The sequence below is a fragment of the Meles meles genome, chromosome 4 (genome assembly GCF_922984935.1).
Source record: "Meles meles chromosome 4, mMelMel3.1 paternal haplotype, whole genome shotgun sequence".
Lineage (NCBI taxonomy): Eukaryota > Metazoa > Chordata > Mammalia > Carnivora > Mustelidae > Meles > Meles meles.
In genome coordinates, this window is record NC_060069.1 from 54,323,052 (window position 1) to 54,342,881 (window position 19,830).

The window sequence follows — 19,830 nt, forward strand, 5'->3', positions numbered from 1 at the left end:
TGTCAAGGTGGAAGGTGAGTGTAAAAAAATGGCACTCACAGTGCCTCTTACCCTGCAGAGAGTTCCAGCAGTTCCCTGCCAGTTTGGTGGATGCCCTGAGGTTAGTAAATGAATTTGCTTGGCTTCTAATCTAATTAGCCTTTAAGCCACTGATGCTTTGACTGTGCCTCAGGGTAGGGGAGTCTGGACTGGGACCCTCAGTGACATGCCTCCCTATTGCACTGGGGGGGGGGTATGTTCCCATGGTTACCATGTCTCCGTCTCTTCTAGTCTTCTGTGTGGTCCCTCTACTGTGTACTGGGTAGAGGCTCTTCAATCAGCACTCAGTTCTTCAGAAGGAATTGCTCTATATGTAGGTGTACATAGTGTGTGAGTGGGAGGAGGTGAGCTTATTAGGGTCTTTCTCTGCTGCCATCTTGGACCACCTTCCTTGATTTTACTCCTTTTGTCTTTTAACCTTCATGCTTGCTTTCTAAGTGTTTGATCCACTAGCTTTATTATACTTTTCCAGTGAGATTTTTTAAAAAATGTTCATTATCTCTACACCCAATGTGGGGCTCGAACTCACAACCCCATATCAAGAGTTGCACCACTATCCTGACTGACTATCCTAGCCAGGCGCTGTTTTCCAGTAAGATTTTTGCTTTAATATGCTTTATTAGTGCCATTTCTTTTCAGCATAAATAAATCCCTTTAAAACATTGTAAGGCTGGTTTAGTGCTGATGAACTTATTTAGCTTTTGCTTACCTGGAAAGCTTTTAATCTCTCCTTCAATTCTGAATGGTAATCTTGCTGGGCAGGGAGTTCTCGGCTGGAAGTTTTTTCCTTTCTGAACTTTGAATATGTCATGCCATTTCCTCTTGGCCGGTAAAGTTTCTGTTGAAAAATCTGATCGCTTTATGGGGTTTTCCTTATATATCACAAGGTGTTTTTCCTCCTGCTGCTCATGATTCTGTTTAATTTCTACCATTAAAAAAAAAGATTTTATTCATTTATTTGAAAAAGTGAGTGAGACAGCATGAGCGGTGGGTGGGTGGGGGGTGTGGAGGAGCAGAGGGAGAGAGAGAAGCAGACTCGCTGGTAAGCAGGGAGCCTGTTGTGGGGCTGGATCCCAGGAGTCCAGAATCATGAACTGAGTCGAAGGCAGACACTTATCTGAGCCACCCAGGTACCCCTAATTTCTACCATTTCAATTACAATTGTGTTGGTGTGGTTTTCTTTGGTTTGTCCTGGACCTGGATGTCTGATTCCTTTCCCAGATTAATTTTCAGCCAGTATTTCTTCAAATATTTTTTTCCTGCCCCTTTCTGTCTTCCTCTGGGACCTACATAATGTGAATACTATTCTGTTTGATAAGACCCAAAAGTCCCTTAAGGTATTCTCGCTTTTCTTAATTCCTTCTTCATTCTGATGCTTTGTCTGGGTGAGTTCCATTGCTCCTCCTCCAGCTCCCTGATTGGTTCTCCTACATCCTCCAGTCTCTTGTGGGATCCTCTAGTGTATTTTTTAGTTGTTATAACTTCTCTTTATAACTTTTTTTTTTTTTTAAATATTTTATTTGACAGAGAGAAATCACAACTAGGCAGAGAGGCAGGCAGAGACAGAGGAGGAAGCAGGCTCCCTGCGGAGCAGAAAGCCCGATGCGGGGCTTGATCCCAGGACCCTGGGATCATGACCTGAGCCGAAGGCAGAGGCTTTAACCCACCGAGCCACCCAGGCGCCCCTCTTTGTTACTTTCTTGTATATTCTTGTTGTTGAAGTTCTGTGCTCATCCTTTCTTCTCCCGAATTTGGTGAGGATCCTTATGACCACTTTATCAGGTAGTTTGCAAATCTCTGTTTCATTCAGTTCTTCTCCTGAGGTCTTATGCTTTTGTTCAGAGCTATTCTTCTATCCCCTAATCTTGTCTAACTCTGTGTTTTTCTATGCATTAGGTAAGTCAGTGACCTCTCGCAGTACTGAAGAAGTAGCCTTTTGTAGGAGGTGTCTCGAGGGATGCAGAAGGACGGTCTCCTCTGGTCCCCTCTGCAAGCCGTGCACTCTCTGCTATCGTGTGGGGCTATGGCTGGGGTGTGCTGGTGGGCGGGCTGGCCCCTGGCCCAACTGTGGGGTGTCGGGACTTCTGTGTGTAGGTGGGGCTGTCAGTGGCGTGTAACCTCTCTGGGGCTGGCAGATTCCAGGGAGAATCCCAAAAGCAGCCACCAGTGCTGGTACTACTGAGGGAGACTGAGATTACAGATGTGGCTCCCACCAGCGTCTCAGTCCCCAGGGGGAATCTGCTGTTTCCTGACTCTTTGGCAGAGGCTTTATGGTTAATAAATGGGTCTCCTTTACTTAGTCTATGTGCTTTTTAAATTGGTGTTTTTGCACTGGTTTCTGGGTACAGTGAGTCTGTGCCTCAGCCCTTTCAGAGTGGGTTTCCCAGTTTTCCTGGACATAATCCCCGCTGATTTTCAGAACCTGGAGTTTTGGTGGCTCATCTCTCTTGATCGCCTGTGGAGGATCTGAGGTTTGGGGTTTCTGATGTAGAGCTCAAATCCCTCCCTCCTCAGGGAACAGTTCCATACCTTTGTGATCCCTCACTACTGTGCTCCCCGTGGCTGAGGTTTTCAAATCCCTGGTAAGTCCATGTCTTTGCCTCTTTCCCACCTTGATGCTGTCCTTTCAGGCTTCGCTGTGGAGGCTCTGTTCATTCGGCTTTCAGTTCCCGTCAGAGGGAACTATGGCGTTTTTGATTTGTTGTGTCCATAAGAGGAGATGGGCTCAGGATCTTGTTATACTGCCGTCCTGAACAAACCCCACTTTGTTCTGCCATTTCTTTTTCTTTTTTGAAAAAGAGAGTGCACGTACAAGCCGGGGAGGGGGTGCTGGGCAGAGGGAGGGAGAAAGAGAATCTTAAGCAGAGTCCATGCTCAGCACGGAGCCCCGTGTGGGGCTCAATCTCACAACCCAGAGACCATGACCTGAGCGGAAATAAAGAGTTGGATGTTTGACCAAGCCTCCCTGCCACTTCTCCAGTGCGTTGCCTTCGTTATTCCTCATGTGAGTCTCAGCATTTTTATCTGTAAAAGAGGGTTGAGTGTGAACTAATAAAACTGAACTGTGGCAACAAGGGCTCTAAGTCTCCTTCACGACTGGACAGATGGAGAGCTAGCCAGCAGGCCTGCAGAACTTAAACACAGAGGCGTTTATTGTTAGGGCAAATCTTACATTCAAATGGGTTTAACATAAAAGCATTAAAACGGAGATGCCCTGCCCCCAGGCCTTTGCTTTCGGTTCCCCTGCAGCCTGGCCCGCCACTGCTCTGTCTTCCCGACAGCAGCAAGAGCTCTGCTTCCTCTGTGTTATTCAGCCGCTGGAGGGGACCAAGGAGGACAGGCTCCTGAATGCCATCTGCTTGAGTTCCATCTATTATTGAAGCTTCAGGGAAACTGGAAAATATCTCCAAGGGCAACACGCATGTTCTTAAAAGGCTGGATGGAAGTATGGGACATCCCTTTGCTGAACAAGCAAAACAAAATCAACTGGTCTGGTGACATGGTGCTGCCGCAGCTTCCTGAGAGACGGTGGTCTCCCTGGGGAACAACGGGGAACAATGGGCATGGGAAAAGGCCCAGCATCCACGTCCTCCTCAGCACCTCTGCTCTGAAGGTGGAAGGTGGAGGGGCCAAGCCAGTTGCAGCCGGGAGGGGAGGGTGTCCCTCCCTGGATGCACCAGGATCGTCTCTGATGTCCGGTGCCAGGTCCCAGAGAGGCCTCAGTCCTCAGTCACAGGCGGGGGAATGAGCTGCAGCTGGAAATTCTCATTCTGGAAGATGCTGTTGAAAGCAGGGCCACTCTGGGAGCCACTGAATGGCCTGTAGCTCTCACTGCTGCGATTCTGGGAGAGTTCTGTGAGGAGAGCCAGCTGCAAAAGAAGGGCCACAGTTTAGCCCCGGTGTATGGAACAGAGGTGAAAGGTCCTCAATTCCCCCCGCCTCAGATACCCAAGGGACAGTGCCACACCACAGGGATAGCGTAACGTGGGCTCTGGTTCCCAGGTCTGCATCTCACAAACCCATAAGGAGACCTGGGACGAGTTCACTGCACTTCCAGGGCCCAAGTTATTTGAGCAATGCTGTGACCCGGCTGTGACCCGACTGTGACCCGACTGCGACCTGACTGGGTACGTCCTGCTCGAGGGCCTGCTGTCTCCCACAGACGCGCCCTGCGCCGAGGTTCTCTGCTCCCTGCACACTTCATTCTGCGCTCTCCCTCTCCCTGAGCTCCTCTCAGGACAAACGACCCTGAATCATGACCCCCAGCTGCCATGCTGCCAAGAGGAGGGAGGGAGCCGGCAGACATGGCCCTGCCCCTGGGTCACAGTGAGGCTCAGGACCCCAGGCCCGCAGCGACTTCTGCTGGTGAGCTATCTGCACCACGGGCGCAGGAGTCCTGATCTTCCACAAGAACCCTCTGCGTACAGAAGCCCGTGTCCTCAGAGGCAACGTGCCCTAATTCACCAGCCCTGAATGGTAGCATAGGGCTCAACCTCTGCTCCCTGCGGCAACCTCTGTGCAGCCGAGCCACCTGCGGTCCTGCCGTCCCTGTTCTGTCACCTGTCCCTGCTCACCCACCCTGCCAGGTGCTTTGTCCTCTGGCTCATATAGCCAGAGGGGCTCTCTCTCCCTCCAGGCGGTAATGGCACAAGGGTCACAGGAATCCATCTGTCACTTCTGGTGAAAGCGCACTACCAGTGACTGGGGGAACTGGAGAGACAGCTGGAGGGACTCTCAGTTCCCGCCCCAGGCCCTGGAACTCCACTTGCCAGGTGCGCAGCGGGGTGGGTTGTGCACTCACGTGCCGGGGACTCGCACTGCGCCAGCCAGGAGACAGATGTCCCCTGGTCCACTGGGCCCTGTCTTTGCTACTTCTCGTCCTCTCTAACCCTCTCAGCTGCCCATCAGACTGTGAAGTCTTCCCTAAGAACAGTTCTGTACAAGACTAGGAACAGAACAGGCGACAGATGTTACATCAACTCGAAGTTCTCTCACATTCAGACCCTGTGAGGTTTAGAAAGATCAACCGCAAAAATATTTTCCATTTCCTAAGAGAAGATCTGCATTCACTGCTGTAACTTTGTGATCTGGAAATCAAGGAGTCCTGAGTGATGGCAGAATGTGGCTGAGGCTGAGAAGGGATGGAGAGGCTGCCGTCTCAGCGAAGCCACTGGACCCTGTACCGCAGACCCCTGGCAAAGTTTCTCTCCAAGAGGGAACACGGTTTCTCCTCAGGAACATGCCAAGCCCCCCAGCAGCTATCTGCACAAGAACTGGGAGGAGAAGCAGGGAGCCCAGGCTCAGAAGCAGAGCCGCAGATGGTCTGCACCAGCTCAAGACAACACTGAGAACAACTCGGGCCGGGCCGGAGTTTAGGGGCAACTTGGGGTGTGGAGGAGGTGGTAGTCTGTACTCCACCTTCCAGGGATGAGATGCAGGAAATATGGGGGGAACCAGATACTGGGGTTCAGAGCGAGTCCCCAGGCAGCAAGGACAGAAGACCTGCAGTGACCATTTGGAGGGAAAGGAGAGAAAGCCACGGAGGTACAGACAAGGTGCCTCCGTGGGCTCCCTGGGGAGTTGTGGGGAGTGGAGGGGTGCTGCCAGGCTTCTGCTTTGGGTGACTGTTGGGGAGCCACCTCCAGACAGGCACCAGACATGGGGGAACAGGCAGAGAGGCTTATCGGGACCCTGGGGGCCATGCAGACCCATGGGGGCAAGACTGCTAGTGGCTCTCCCGGGCGGTCTCTTCGGGTTTATACAGGTGCCGACCACTTTAGCCCATGCATCGGCAACAAGAGCCACTGCCCAGACCCCGTTGCAGTGAGGTGTGGCCGTGTGTCTAAGTTCTGGACAATGGAAATGACACATGCAACTTCTAGAACTGTATTTCCTCCCACCCTCCTTTTCCTCCACCTCACTAGCCTGCATGCAGCTGTGACCAGGAAGCGGGAGCAGCCCCGCTAAACCATGAGAATGGGAGCCCTGTGCTCAAGGCAGCAGAGAGGAGAAAGCTGGAGGCAGGCTCATGGCGGGGGCCCTGGGCTGCCTGCGTTTCCACTTCTGTCTTGGGCACCCCTGTCACTCAGCATTTGGGTTCCATCGCCAAAACACGTTCAGCCAGCACAGATGTCCGGCGGGGTCTGGGGCTTCGGGCAGATGGGATCATCACGGGCATAAACAAAGGCCTCCAGAAGGGAGTACACATGCAGATGCCCTTCTGTGTCCTCAGCAAGTAAGGGATGATAGTCTGCCCACTTCCTCTGTGTCCTCTGCAGTGCGGAGTGCTCCCTGGGGCCAGGGCTCCATACCACCTTAACTAGGGTTCCAAACTAAGGAGGAGGCTGGAATGTGGACCGGAGAACGCTGCACTTCCCAAACAGTAATTATAAACAGGGAAATAAAAATATAAACCACTGGGCGCCTGGGTGGCTCAGACTGGTAGGCATCTGACTTTCGCTACAGTAATGATCCCAGGTTCTGGGATCGAGCCCCACGTCAGAGCTCCTGCTCCATGGTGAGCTCCCTCCCCCATGCCTACTGCTCCCCGCTTGTGCTCTAATAAATAAATAAAATCTTAAAAAAAAAAAAAAAAGAATGTAAACCACCACAAAAACATTACCCGGGAACTTCCTCGGTACAGACGGCAAAGCTGATCAAACGCTTGGATTTGCTGTGGGTCCAGGACAGGTTCTGAGGCTGCCTGGAAATCAGAAATGAGAAGGTAAACACCACACGTGGGCAGCCTCTGCACTTGGTCATGCTGACACGAACACGGCCTTCCTTCATGCCTTCCCAAGGCAAACCATGCTACCAGCAGTTAGCGAGAGAGACCTTACTGAACACTAATTAGGAATGGGTACATCCTTCCGAAGCCCCTTGGTGCCAGCCCCCAGGTTGACCTGTGTATGGACCGTCCCCACTGTGGTCTAAGTGTCCATACACAAGCTTTGCTCAGGGCTCCTTGACCTCAACCCTTTTGTCTTTACTGTGCAGAGCAGTTCCGTCCAGGCTCACCCTCTCATATCCGCTACTGAAGCTGATGGGCAGAGATGCCCCTTCTTAGTGCTGGTCGGAGGGTGCATTATATCACAATCACGTCCTTTCCCAGTCTCCTGATAAAGCTGGCAGCCACCTAACGGGCTGCAAGGTTAGTCTACTCCTTTTTTGGAAGAGGTGAAGTCTAGCTTATTTCTACAGCTGTCCTGCTTTGTTCCACCTGTCACTGTGGCAGACACGCCGATACTGTGGTTCTAGGCTACTCTGGGCTCATCTGGTCCAATGTTCTCACCTAGAGAAAAGAAATGGGATCCGGCAGAGGCAGCGGCAGGCTTTGCAGTCTGAGGTAAACTGGAGCACCAGTTCTGACACTAACTTGCTATGTGAGCTGTGTGTCCTAAGTCACTTTTCTGAGCCCCAGCTGCCTCACCTGTGAGAAGAAAATGCTTTCCTTATGGGATCACTGAAAATTAGATGAGGTACAGATTTAAAGTGTCATTTACGTGCCTGGCACTTCACAAGGGCGCCGTGCATGTTAGCTTGTATTACTACAATTCAGAGACACTCTTAAACGTTGCTTTCAGGAGTTTTTATGCTTATGTGTAAGATTAGTAAAAAGAGGTCTTTGTTCTCTATTTATTATGAACCTCTCTAGGCATGAATAAAAACATCGCTAAGTACACACTGAATTTCTCTCTGAAGGAGGATTTCAGTGATGAAGGGTCTGGGTGGGGACAGGGTGCCATGCTCTGAGGAAGGCACGGTCATGTCCTTTTTATCCCCCCCTCAGAAGGATTCTGAACTTTGAAATAAGCATTATGCAGATGTTACATAAATTTATTAATTCATCTTCCAGGAAGGACTTTGCTTCTTTTCCTCAAAGCTTTTACTGTCCTTAGGGGAAACAATGTACTAAGGTCTTAGAGAGAATGGAAAGAAGCACGACCCTTGAGATCACTCACGCCAGCCTAGTGGGGAGCTGTCCCACCACTTTACCTTCTGACCAGGCGAAAGGCTCTCCAGGAAGGCCCAGAAGGCGGCTATCAGAGAGGAGGCCCACATCTCATGGCCCCTGGGACCCACAGTGCTGCCCCACTAACTATGGTAACACAGTCTTGACGCCCGCAGCAACGGGACGGCTGAGGACAAGGCAGCTCAGTGGAAATCCCAACAAGGGCAGCATGATCCAAAACAGCCAGAAAAGAGAAGAGGGGACCCACAGAGGCTCCGCTTTTCTTTCCATTCCATGTCTCTGGGTCTGCCGGACACATGGAGAGCATGCTCTGAGATGTTTAAACTTGCCTTTACACTTTTTAAAGATGATTTTCTCTGTAATTTGGTAGGAAAAACGATCATATTTTGGAGATAAAGTATGTAGAGTATCATACTTCTGACAGACACTAAGTAAAATACACAGGGAAGATCCAAGCTCAAGATGATTGGAAAGTCTGAGAAATCCTACACACGTAGCTCAAACAAAGCAAAACAAGAAAAAAATATAATTACTGTCGAGAAACTTAACGAAAACATAGTTTTGCCACCCGACTTCTCGAATCCCTTCAGGATCTGGCATAAACTGGGGAGCAGGACAGGTTAAGGACAAGGGTGATACTTGTCTTTCTCCGGCCATTCAAAACCTCAGCTGTGGGGCCTGCCACCGCCCCAGTCCACAGGACAAGGGTCTGGCCACCCCGATGTCCCCTTTGCTTATTCCCCGGTTACTCTGTGATAAGGTCTCACAATGAAGGTCCAAACAGAAGCAAGTCAGTAGTTGACTTGGTAGGGTAGTGGAGGATGGGGTTCATGGTGAGGGGCAGGCAGGTTCATTACACAGAAGGTTTACATGCCAGGTTAGCATACGACGACGCAGCAAGAGCCAGGAGAGGTCTCTCCTTACGGAGCTACTTCTATAAAGCAGTCCTTGGCCTCCAAGGGATATTTTAAGAAAAAAAATTTCATGAAATGTACTACTGTACTTGTTACATAAATGTGGGTGGTACTGGCCATTTAATGGTGACACACTGAAGAAATGCCCATCAAACCTTGCTGAGAAAAGCTGTACTGGACACTGACCTGCTAATAATTGTATTTTCTTTTTTTGTTTTTAGCACTATGGAACTCAGGGCTAAATGGTTAGTTACGTGGAACTAGCAACTATTTAGGACTTTAGGCAAACGTTTATGTACCCAATTATATCCCAGTTTTATAATAAAGTTTTCCCCATTTATTTCATCCTACTGGATGTGTTTTGGAAGCCAACTCAAATCATTCTGGCAAAGTGAAGGTCAGGTCAAAAGTAGAAAATGCCACTGCTAAAAACAGAATCCTGCTTTCACCCCCCAGGAAATACTATGGGCAGATGAGTCTATTCTAGGCACAGAATAAATGACTCTAGCCCCGGGGAGTTCGCTCACTGAGCCAGAAAGTGCAGAACTCATGCTTTCTGGTCCAGTACTTTTCGGATGGGAATGTGCGGGAGAATCCCTGGGAGATCTTGTGAAAATGCAGAGCCCGGTACGCAGGTCTGAGGTGGGGTCTGAGGTGCTGGGTTTCTAACACGCTTGCAGGCAATGCTGAGAATGCTCGACCTCAGCCTACGCTTGGAGCAACCAGGTGCTACCCGGTGTTGCTAGAGTGGCTGGAGGGAGTACTTCATGTCCTGAGTCCTGCGGTAACGGGAAACTCTCAGGTTGAGAGGAATTTCACCTCCTACTGATCCCACTGTACCAAATCAATCATTCCACTAGCATTTCTCTTTCCCTAAGGCACCCACGGATTAGGGATGTTGGTTTTCAACACTTACTAGGTTCACAGGCATCTTAGCAACCCTTGGATAGAATAAGAAAGTTTAATAAGGATGCTCTTGCCACCTGGTTTATTTTGAATCTTAATGGAATTGCAAGTCTTACACCTGTTTTACTAAGTAAGGGAACTGGATTGTATAAATTGAGGAAGAAAAGGCTAGGAGACCTGCCTAACAGGAATAAAAACATCATAACCAATTAAGGGTCATAAACAGGGCCTTTACCTTATAAACCCTAGTCCTCCTGTGCTCGGAGAATAAACTGGTGAGCACAGAGACACATATACACACACACCCATAATTTCAAACAACATGACCTGCCCAGAGAAGTGTGCAGGGGCAGATTGCCAGAGTCTTTTTTTTTTTTTTTTTAAAGATTTTATTTATTTATTTGAGGGAGAGCATGAGAGAGGAGGTCAGAGGGAGAAGCAGACTCCCCATGGAGCTGGGAGCCTGATGCGGGACTCGATCCAGGACTCCGGGATCATGACCTGAGCTGAAGACAGTTGCTTAACCAACTGAGCCATCCATGTGCCCCTTGCTTGCCAGAGTCTTATTCTTCCGTTAGGCCCTTAGACTCCTTGGCAATACCACAAGAAGGGGCTTCTTCTTCATCCTATGATGACGTCCTTTAGGAACTGAAAAATGTCACTGTTGCATGGGTGTGAAGTACCTGAGGATTACAGTCCTATTGTACCATGCAAGCCATCACCCTGGGCCACTTAGCTGAGGAGTGGCTGCTGGGGCTGCCCTGGAACCCTCCAGAAGCCACAGGATGGACATGCCCTGTTCTTGGCTGGGCCGCACTGGCTCTGGGATAAAGTGAAGACAGTCATTTGAGGCAAAATGGGTGAGCTCTTTATAGACATGCCTTGGACCTAGGAGATGCCCATCTGTCTTAAAATCCTTCCTGGAATAAGACTGTCATTTGAAAAAGGAAGCACACAGGAAATGACTACTATTCACCGAGGCAGGGATTTCTAGACTCTTCCTCCATGGTTCCACGGGCTCAGAAAGTGGGGTGGGGAGTCTGTGAGGGGAGGCACAGGGCATCCGTGAAGTCAGTTTGTTCACAGAAGACTCCCTGCCTCTGCGGGCTCCTGCCCTCTCCCCTCTTCTCCCCACCAGGCCTCAGAAACTAAGGTCTAGCTCTATGAGTTAACGAACCTCTCTCGAGTCCCTCCCGGTATTTGGGTCTGGGGTACAAAGGTGAACAAGAGGAGTTTAATGTCCCAGAATCTGTGGGACATTAAAACCCCACGGAAAGATTCCATGTCCTCCAGTGCCGATAAGCAACGCCCGAGAGGTCACTGAGCCACCAATAATCAGCCACCGCTCCTCTGTACAGCACACCTCATCTGCCACATGCTCTCCTGTCATGGATAGAAACCAGCAAAATCTCCGATGCTATGTTTGTGGGCCTGGATCAGACTCTTACACGCGAGACATGGAAGCCTCAGCTCCACACCCTTCCAGAATGCTCCTGTGTGTGCCCCGGTCCTGTCAACAGATCTGCTTCCACGGGCCCCATGTGCTGCCATCTGTCGCACTCACTGCAGCGTGATTCTCTGGGTATCGGGCTCAGCCGTTAGACCGGGGGCTCCCCGCACAGCAGAACTGTGTCTTGGTCACCCTTCTGTTCCCCATGCTCTACAGCCGGCAAACAGGCAAAAAAATAGCTGCTGAAGAATCCCATCTCCCGGCTGCTCTAGAACCATCCGTTTTAGGTGTCTGAGCGGGCAGCCACTTGGCTCTCCTGGATCAATGTGATGTCACTGGCATTTGTCTTCCTAGTTTCAAGAACTGGGACTTACAAAGTTTCTTTGTGATTTCTGGCATGTTTGTCTTGTATTTCAATGAAAAATGGCAATTTCATTTTACTCAATTAACTTTTGGGGAGAGGATTTTTTTTAATTGTCAAAAACATAGGTACTGCCCCTTTTAAGAAGATAGGAAAACATACCAAGCAAGCAGGACTTGTAGTGACAAGCCTCTCTCCGATGCTGCCCAGTACTTCCAGTGCTGACGCCGCCACTCGGCGTGACCGCAGCCTGTGGCAGGGAGGCTGGGCCCGCTGCCCTGGTGCCTAGGACACCACAGTGGCTATGGCGAAGGGCCCCCACACGGTCTGCCTGAGACCAAGCCTGGCATCGCCGGGCGCTAGACGACACTCGGAGACAAGTAGCCTATTCTTTGAGCTGGTTGGTTTTTTTTTGCTTTTTGTCACAGGGGTAAGAGAAGAGCTATGCCATGGAAAGTGGTTGAGATGAGGAAGGGAAGGACTCCGGCACGGGGTCACTGGCCAGGACGCTGTGATTTCCCGGAGGGGGTCCGGGAGGGCCCTGTGGGTGCCACACACAGAGCCAGTTGGGATGAAACACGGGTGCTGTGTACCTAGCCCTCACATGGCACCGAGAAGGAAGAAAGGAGACCTCAGAGCACAGTGCCATCTACAGTGGCAAACGTGGCAACAGAAGGGCCACCAGGGAGAGAGACCAGGGAGGGGTGAAGCTCTAAGAACACAGGGCCTCTGTCTCTCTTGCTTCCCAGCAGCCAGAGCGTGTTCCAGAGACACGGGAACAACTTCACTCTGCTCTCAGATGGAGGAAGCGGCGGGAAGGGCAAGCAAGCAGACTTTCTCCCTGTTGCAGGTTGCCTGGAGCTTCCATAAGCCCTCTACATGCAGGAAGAACACAGGGCGCATGCTCAGACAGCCCTGGGCTCTGTGTGGATTCTGCAACAATTAGCTGAATGCCTCTGGCCCACTTATTTAGCTTCTCTCAGTCTCTTTCTCTGCAAACTACAGAATTGTGAGGACTGGAGACCATGTACAGGCCTGGTGCCTATTTGATGTTCAGTACATGGCCGTGGTGACTGCCACTGTGTCATCTATTCTCCCAAGAGATGTGCCCTGGAAGAGAGAACAGTGGGCTGGGACTCAGGAACCCTGAGCTCTTATCCTGTCCCAGCTCCCTGTGTCACCTGGGCGGGTCACCGCCCTCCCAGGTCTACGCTCTGATCTAGAGAAAGGCAATGCCACCACCAGCCACTCTCTCCTACTCAGGAAAGACTCGCAGGAGGTAACAGACATGGGAAGACATGCAGGTTTCAAGTAAGAAAGCAACATTCACTGAAGGTATTCATGGCTTTTATGGATAATCACATGCAAACTAGAGCTAGGCAGGAGAGGTCCCCGTCAGGAAGCCCCAGGACAGCCCCAAGGAGAAAGAAGAGCTGCTCTAAGATGCTGTACAGAGAAAGCGATCTGCCAAATCAGCATCCAGCACATCAAAGTGCGAGCGACCAGATCTGAATGCAATCTCCATGGGGCAAATGCCTCAGCAGGAAGCCCCCTGCCGGTGTCCCCAGCCCCTCTGACCCCCTGCCCAGAATGGATCATGAAGAGTTTTCCAACTGGAAGAGAAGGGAAAACACATTCAGTGCTATCTGCCAGAGCCCATTTTCTTCTTCCCATGTAATGAAGTCTAGTGATAAAAGCTGAAAATTAAACTGGGGCTGAACATCAGAGGGACAGCTGGGCAGCGGCCCCCCACAGTGCCCCCCCTTGCCTTGCAGAGGGGGGTGGGGCAAGAAGCAGACCTGGTGGCCCAGGAGAGCGAGGCGGGGCTGACTTGCTGCACCAGCACATTTCAAAGCTCGCATTCCCACTCCTACAGAGCTGGCGGAAAGCAGAGCTGTTGTTACAGCTGGAAGGGAGAAAAACACCCAGGGCCTTCAGGATCCACAGACTCAACTAGCACGTCAAACTTTGAGATTGAGATTGGTCAAGCCACAGGAATCCGCCGCCACCCAGGGGACTGGAGCCCCAGGAACAGGGATGATAACAGTTATGCCAGGGAGCCTGGATCGCAAGGCTCCCACACCATCCACGGACATTGGGCCGCCACGGGATCTCTACCGTAAGCAAGGTCCTGCAATCAAGAACCCAACATTTCTTTTCCGAATCCTTTTCTCACACGACCAGGCCAAACCTAGTTTCCCAGAGACGTGGGACACTTCATCTAATTCTGCAACATAGCTACTTGTCTTTCCTGCATTTTGGGAACCTTCTACTGGCATTTTTGTAATTTGCTGGTGGGGCGGGAGCTGGAGGTGGAGGGGATGAGTGGAAGGAGAACTGTATTTTCCCACTCTTCTCCCTGTCTGCCGTTGGCCTCACTTTTCAATCTTTCTAGCTGGTACAGGCCTCAGTCAGACTTTTGCCACTACCTAAGCTGTTTAAAACTAGAGGTCCTTAACATTTTACCTGAAATGAAACCCTGGCTTCAGAGATAAGAGGGAGGTGACACTTCCTTCCTCCCTGCAAACAGAAAATTCCCCTCTACACACACTTTGCTCCAGACAGAACCCTGACCATTCACTCATGCTCCTCTCCAAATGCCTCCTCTCTCCCCGCAGGTTGCAATCAATACTGAATTAGGTAATGAAAGGACAGAATAAGCAGGGATGTTGCTAAGCTGCCTGGAGAGAGGAGGGAAACACCGGCAGGACATCCGTGAAGGAGCTTTCACTTGGTGCAGTACCGAAAGCTCCGGAGTGAGCAGCCCTTGGGCAGAGGGCACCTGAGGCACCTGATGCAGGACGAGGAGCTGACCGGAAAATACCCACAAAAGCTGAGACCATTTGTAGCACAATTAAAAAGAAACACAGTGACTTCATGGCCGCAGGAAGAACATGCTAGAGTAAGTGGGCTAAGATGCGAAAGGAGTCAGCTCAATTATGGAGCAAGCAACCACTGTCCAGCCCCTGTTCAGGGCACAGTGCATCCATTAGCTCATCTGATCATCATAATAATCCATGAGGGCCATACTTTCAGCATCCGTATTTTCCAGTTAATGCAACTAAGGTCCTAGGGTGCAGTGCTGTGCCCGTGGTCACTCTGGGTGGTGGCGGAAGCCAGACCTGAATTTGTGCAGTCTAGTTCCAGAGGTTTCTTTCCCTTGCCTTACTCCTGGCATCAGTGTGAAGAAGCCTGACAGTCACTGAAGGGACACAGAAGATTGTGTCAGGAGCAGAGTAGGACTAGCTGGGCGGTCAAGGTGCCTTTGCCATGCTCCTAAAACACGGATGGCCTCTGATCTCGGAAGGATCTCTTTCCGAGATCCTTCATGATTCTGCTTTCTAGCTAAAGAAACTCATCCCATCAGGCCCGAGAAATCTTAATAAAAGGCTCTGGTGAGCGAACAGTTGATGAAGTGAGCTACAATGATTAGTGTCATGCTTAAAAATACATTTTGGAGGACTGAGCTGAAGAAGCCCAGTGAGAGCTGACAATGTTAAGGACTTAAGTTCTTAGAACAAATATGGAAACACAAAAGACCCCCAATAGCCAAAGACATCTTAAAAAAGGAGAAGAAAACTGGTGGTATCAATCCCAGGTTTCAAGATAGACTACAAAGCTACAGTCATCAAACAGTATGGTATTGGCACAAAAACAAATGCATGGATCAGTGGAACAGAATAGAGGCCAGAAATAGACCCACGATTATATGGTCTGCTAATCTTTGACAAAAGAGGCAAGAATATGCAACAGGAAGAAAGTCTCCTCAACAAACTGTGTTGGGAAAACTGGAGAGCAAGATGCAAAAGAATGAAACCAGACCACTGTCTCACACCCCACACAGAAATAAAATGAATTAAAGACCTAAATGTGAGACCTGAAACCATAAAAATCCTAGAAGAGAGGACAGGCAGAATTTCTCTGACACTGGCTGTAGTAGCATTTTTCTAGATATGTCTCCTCAGGGAAGGGAAACAAAAGCAAAAATAAACTATTGGGACTACATCAAAATAAAAAGCTTCTGCTCAGCAAGAGAAACAATCAACAAAACTAAAAGATGGCTTATGGAATGGGAGAAGATATTTGCAAATACCTTATCTGGTAAATGGTTAGTATCCAAAATTTATGAAGAATTTATACAACTCAACACCAAAACCCCAAATAATTCAATTAAAAAAATAAGAAGGCCTGGATAGATAGTTCTACAAAGAAGACATACACATGGCCAACAGACGTGAGAAGATGCTCAACATCACTCATCATCAAGGAAATGCAAATCAACACCCCAACGAGGTGTCACTTCAGACCTGTCAGAAGGCTAAAATAAAAACCTCAAGAAACGACAAGTGTTGGTGAGGATGTAGACAGAAAGGAATCCTAATGTACTGTGGGTGGGAATGCAAACTGGGACAGCCACTGTGGAATCATGCAGGTTCCTCAAAAAGTTAAAAACAGAACCACCATATGATTTAGTAATTCCACTACTGGGTATTTACACATAGAATACAAAAACGCTAATTCTGGGGCGCCTGGGTGGCTCAGTGGGTTAAAGCCTCTGCTTTTAGCTCAGGTCATGATCCCGGGGTCCTGGGATGGAGCCCCGCATCGCAGCATCGCGCTTTCTGCTCAGCATCGTGCTTTCTGCTCAGCGGGGAGCCTGCTTTCCCTTCTCTCTCTACCTGCCTCTCTGCCTACTTTTGATCTCTGTCTGCCAAGTAAATAAATAAATAAAATCTAAAAAAAAAGTAGTATCAAAAACGCTAACTCAAAAAGATATATGCACCCCTATATTTACCACAGTGTTACTTACAATAGCCAAACTATGGAAGCAACCCAAATGTCTATTAATAGATGAATAGATAAAGAAGATATGGGATGAGTGTGTGCGCATGCATGTGCTCACGCATCTGGATCTGTGTACACACACAATGGAATATCACTTAGCCATAAAAAACAATGAAATCTTGCCATTTGCAACATGGTGGATCTGGAGGGTATAATGCTAAGTGAAATAAGACAGAGAAAAACAAATACCGCTATGATTTCATATGTGAAATTTAAGAAACAAAACAAATTAACAAAGAAAAAAAGAGACAAACAAAAAGCCAAACTCTTAAATACAGAGAACTGATGGTTCCCAGAGGGGAGGGGATGGTGAAAAAGTTAGAGTGGATTAAAGAGTACAGTTATCATGATGAGCACTGAGTAACGTACAGAACTGCTGAATCATTATACTGCATGCCTGAAACTAACACAACACTGTATGCTAACTATACTGGGAAAAAAAAAAAAGAACTAAAGCTAACTTCTTCAGTGAGAAACCTCACACACAACAATGTGAAGACCGTTTCGTGCATACACTAGTTGCTCATGAATATTTTCTGCCATCACGGAAGAGATTCTGAACTTGGTTCTGAATTATTATTATTATTATTCTGAATTAGTGACATTAATTAGTTGTGTTGATATCCTTGATGTTAGTTAGTTAGTCGTCACCAATGTGGGATAGCGGGCTATAAGATCAGACCCGTCTAATAGGTCAGTTTTCTCATGTGTCAGAGACAACAAAGGCTAATGCAAACATTGGGCTAATGTGTGCATTAAACATGAAAGTAACTAGAATAAGCCAGAGACCACTCCAGTTCTCTCATAAGAGCCTCATGAGGTAGGCTATGCAGATATTTTCTCTGTTGTCTACACAAACGTAAAGTACTATGGGTGTACAAGGTATTACAGACTTCCCATGGGGCACCTGTGTTACTCAGTGTGCTGGGACTGCAGGTACCGAGTACCCCACCAGCATCCTCAGCAGGCCCACCATAGTGTTAGGGCCCCATCACGCTGTGCCATTAAGGAATACAGTAATCTTTGGCTTGTCTGCTCATTTTGCTCCCTCACAAAAATGATTGTCACCGGATGGGTCTAAAGACTGACACGTATATATTCTACCTGTCCATGCTTGGCTACTCCTTGCCTAACCTGCTTTGAAAAGCAACAACCTGGGGAAGACTTGTAGTGGCAAAAACTAATAATCTCATGATGCCTAAAAAAAAAAAAAAAAGGACTTTTAAAAACTTTTAGGCAACTGTAGAATGTAGTTTAAATTTTAAAAAATACTGTTCCTTGGTTGAATGTGTTAAAACCTTCCTATTATCTTGACAGGGATTATTAATATTATTATAAAACGCTGGTCATCAACTGCCTCACGGGTATGGGAAACTCAAATTCTCAAACACATCAAAAAATAACCGATGGACGTTGTTGCCTCCAGTGTTCGGCAGCATTAGAAACAGAAATAAAAAATGGTAGTCCTGGGAAATAAAATGGATGACAGCTGGGGCTGGGACCCCCACCTCCTTTCTTCCTGAGGGAACTGTCCTGTGCAAACTTAGGTTCCTGCACTGTGGTTTATTACAGTCTTTCCTTTTAGTCAGGAAAGGAAGATCTAAAAAAAAAAATCTGGTAAGATTTATTTTTATGGGAAGTGGAGTTCCAAAGAAAGCTTCTTAGTGGGGTAGCATTTTTCTATCACTAGTCAGAAATCCTCCTTTGGGGGAGGTTGGTGCGCGCTTCGGGGAGGCGGACATGGCTTGTGGCTTCCGCAGGTCCATCGCCTGTCAGGTCAAAATAATGCCATGACCAGAAACATTTTGTGTTTAGTTTTGCCAAGGCTGTATTCTTCCTTGTAAAGAAGCTTTCCAGAGTGTTAGATCTTCCGCCAGAAAACTTGATCAAGTCAATATCTGCAGTTCCAGTTTCCAGAAAAGAAGAAGTAGCTGATTTTCAGCTCTCTGTGGATTCTCTATTGGAAAACAACAATGACCATTCAAGACCAGATATTCAAGTTCAAGCCACAAGACTGGCAGAGAAGCTAAAATGTGATACAGTGGTGAGCGAAATCAGCACTGGTCGAGGGACTGTAAATTTCAAAATTAACAGAGAACTGTTAACAAAGAACCTGTTTTTTATCCCCCCCCCCCAATTTGGGGTCTCTTCTGATTTGGTTACAGCGCATTTTTCCGGGGTCTTTGCCACCCTATTAGTAGTTTATTTGCTCCTTCATATCCTCTTATCTGGACAAAATGACAAGGCGGAAAAAATCACCACAAACAAAAGAACAAGAGACAGTACCGAAGGCTAGGGACCTAATCAACACAGACATTGGTACTATGTCAGATCAAGAGTTCAGAATGACGATTCTGAACATTCTAGCCGGGCTCGAAAAAGGCATGGAAGATATTAGAGAAACCCTCTCTGGAGATATTAAAGCCCTTTCTGGAGAAATTAAAGAACTAAAGTCTAACCAAGTTGAAATCAAAAAAGCTATTAATGAGGTGCAATCAAAAATGGAGGCTCTCACTGCTAGGATCAATGAGGCAGAAGAAAGAATTAGTGATATAGAAGACCAAATGACAGAGAATAAGGAAGCCGAGCAAAAGAGGGACAAACAGCTACTGGACCATGAGGGGAGAATTCGAGAGATAAGTGACACCATAAGACGAAACAACATTAGAATAATTGGGATTCCAGAAGAAGAAGAAACAGAGAGGGGAGCAGAGGGTCTATTGGAGAGAATCATTGGAGAGAATTTCCCTAATATGGCAAAGGGAACAAGCATTAAAATCCAGGAGATGCAGAGAACCCCCCTCAAAGTCAACAAGAATAGGTCCACACCCCGTCACCTAATAGTAAAATTTACAAGTCTTAGTGACAAAGAGAAAATCCTGAAAGCAGCCCGAGAAAAGAAATCAGTAACATACAATGGTAAAAATATTAGATTGGCGGCAGACTTATCCACAGAGACCTGGCAGGCCAGAAAGAGCTGGCATGATATATTCAGAGCACTCAACGAGAAAAACATGCAGCCAAGAATACTCTATCCAGCTAGGCTATCATTGAAAATAGAAGGAGAGATCAAAAGCTTCCAGGACAAACAAAAACTGAAAGAATTTGCAAACACCAAACCAGCTCTCCAGGAAATATTGAAAGGGGTCCTTTAAGCAAAGAGAGAGCCTAAAAGTAGTAGATCAGAAAGGTACAAAGACAATATACAGTAACAGTCACCTTACAGGCTACTAATGGCACTAAATTCATATCTCTCAATAGTTACCCTGAATGTTAATGGGCTAAATGCCCCAATCAAAAGACACAGGGTATCAGAATGGATAAAAAAACAAAACCCATCAGT

At 48.1% G+C, this 19,830-nt stretch overlaps 1 protein-coding gene across 5 annotated transcripts in view; it reads right to left on the reverse strand.

The window, feature by feature from the left end:
* Nucleotides 1–3,167: 3,167 nt before the first annotated feature.
* The window catches only part of VPS8 (VPS8 subunit of CORVET complex), a 270,200-nt gene continuing 253,537 nt past the window's right edge, over nucleotides 3,168–19,830 (reverse strand). For 2 of the 5 annotated variants that reach the window (XM_046002698.1, XM_046002699.1), the window contains 2 exons: nucleotides 6,662–6,742; nucleotides 3,168–3,908 (listed from right to left, as the gene is read on the reverse strand). In XM_046002698.1, the coding sequence (XP_045858654.1) occupies nucleotides 3,759–3,908; nucleotides 6,662–6,742 (231 nt within the window). In that variant the 3' untranslated portion in view covers nucleotides 3,168–3,758. Of the gene's footprint in view, nucleotides 3,909–6,661; nucleotides 6,743–8,178; nucleotides 8,497–19,830 lie in introns of those variants that run through there. The other 3 variants (XM_046002696.1, XM_046002697.1, XM_046002701.1) reach the window with 2 other exon arrangements.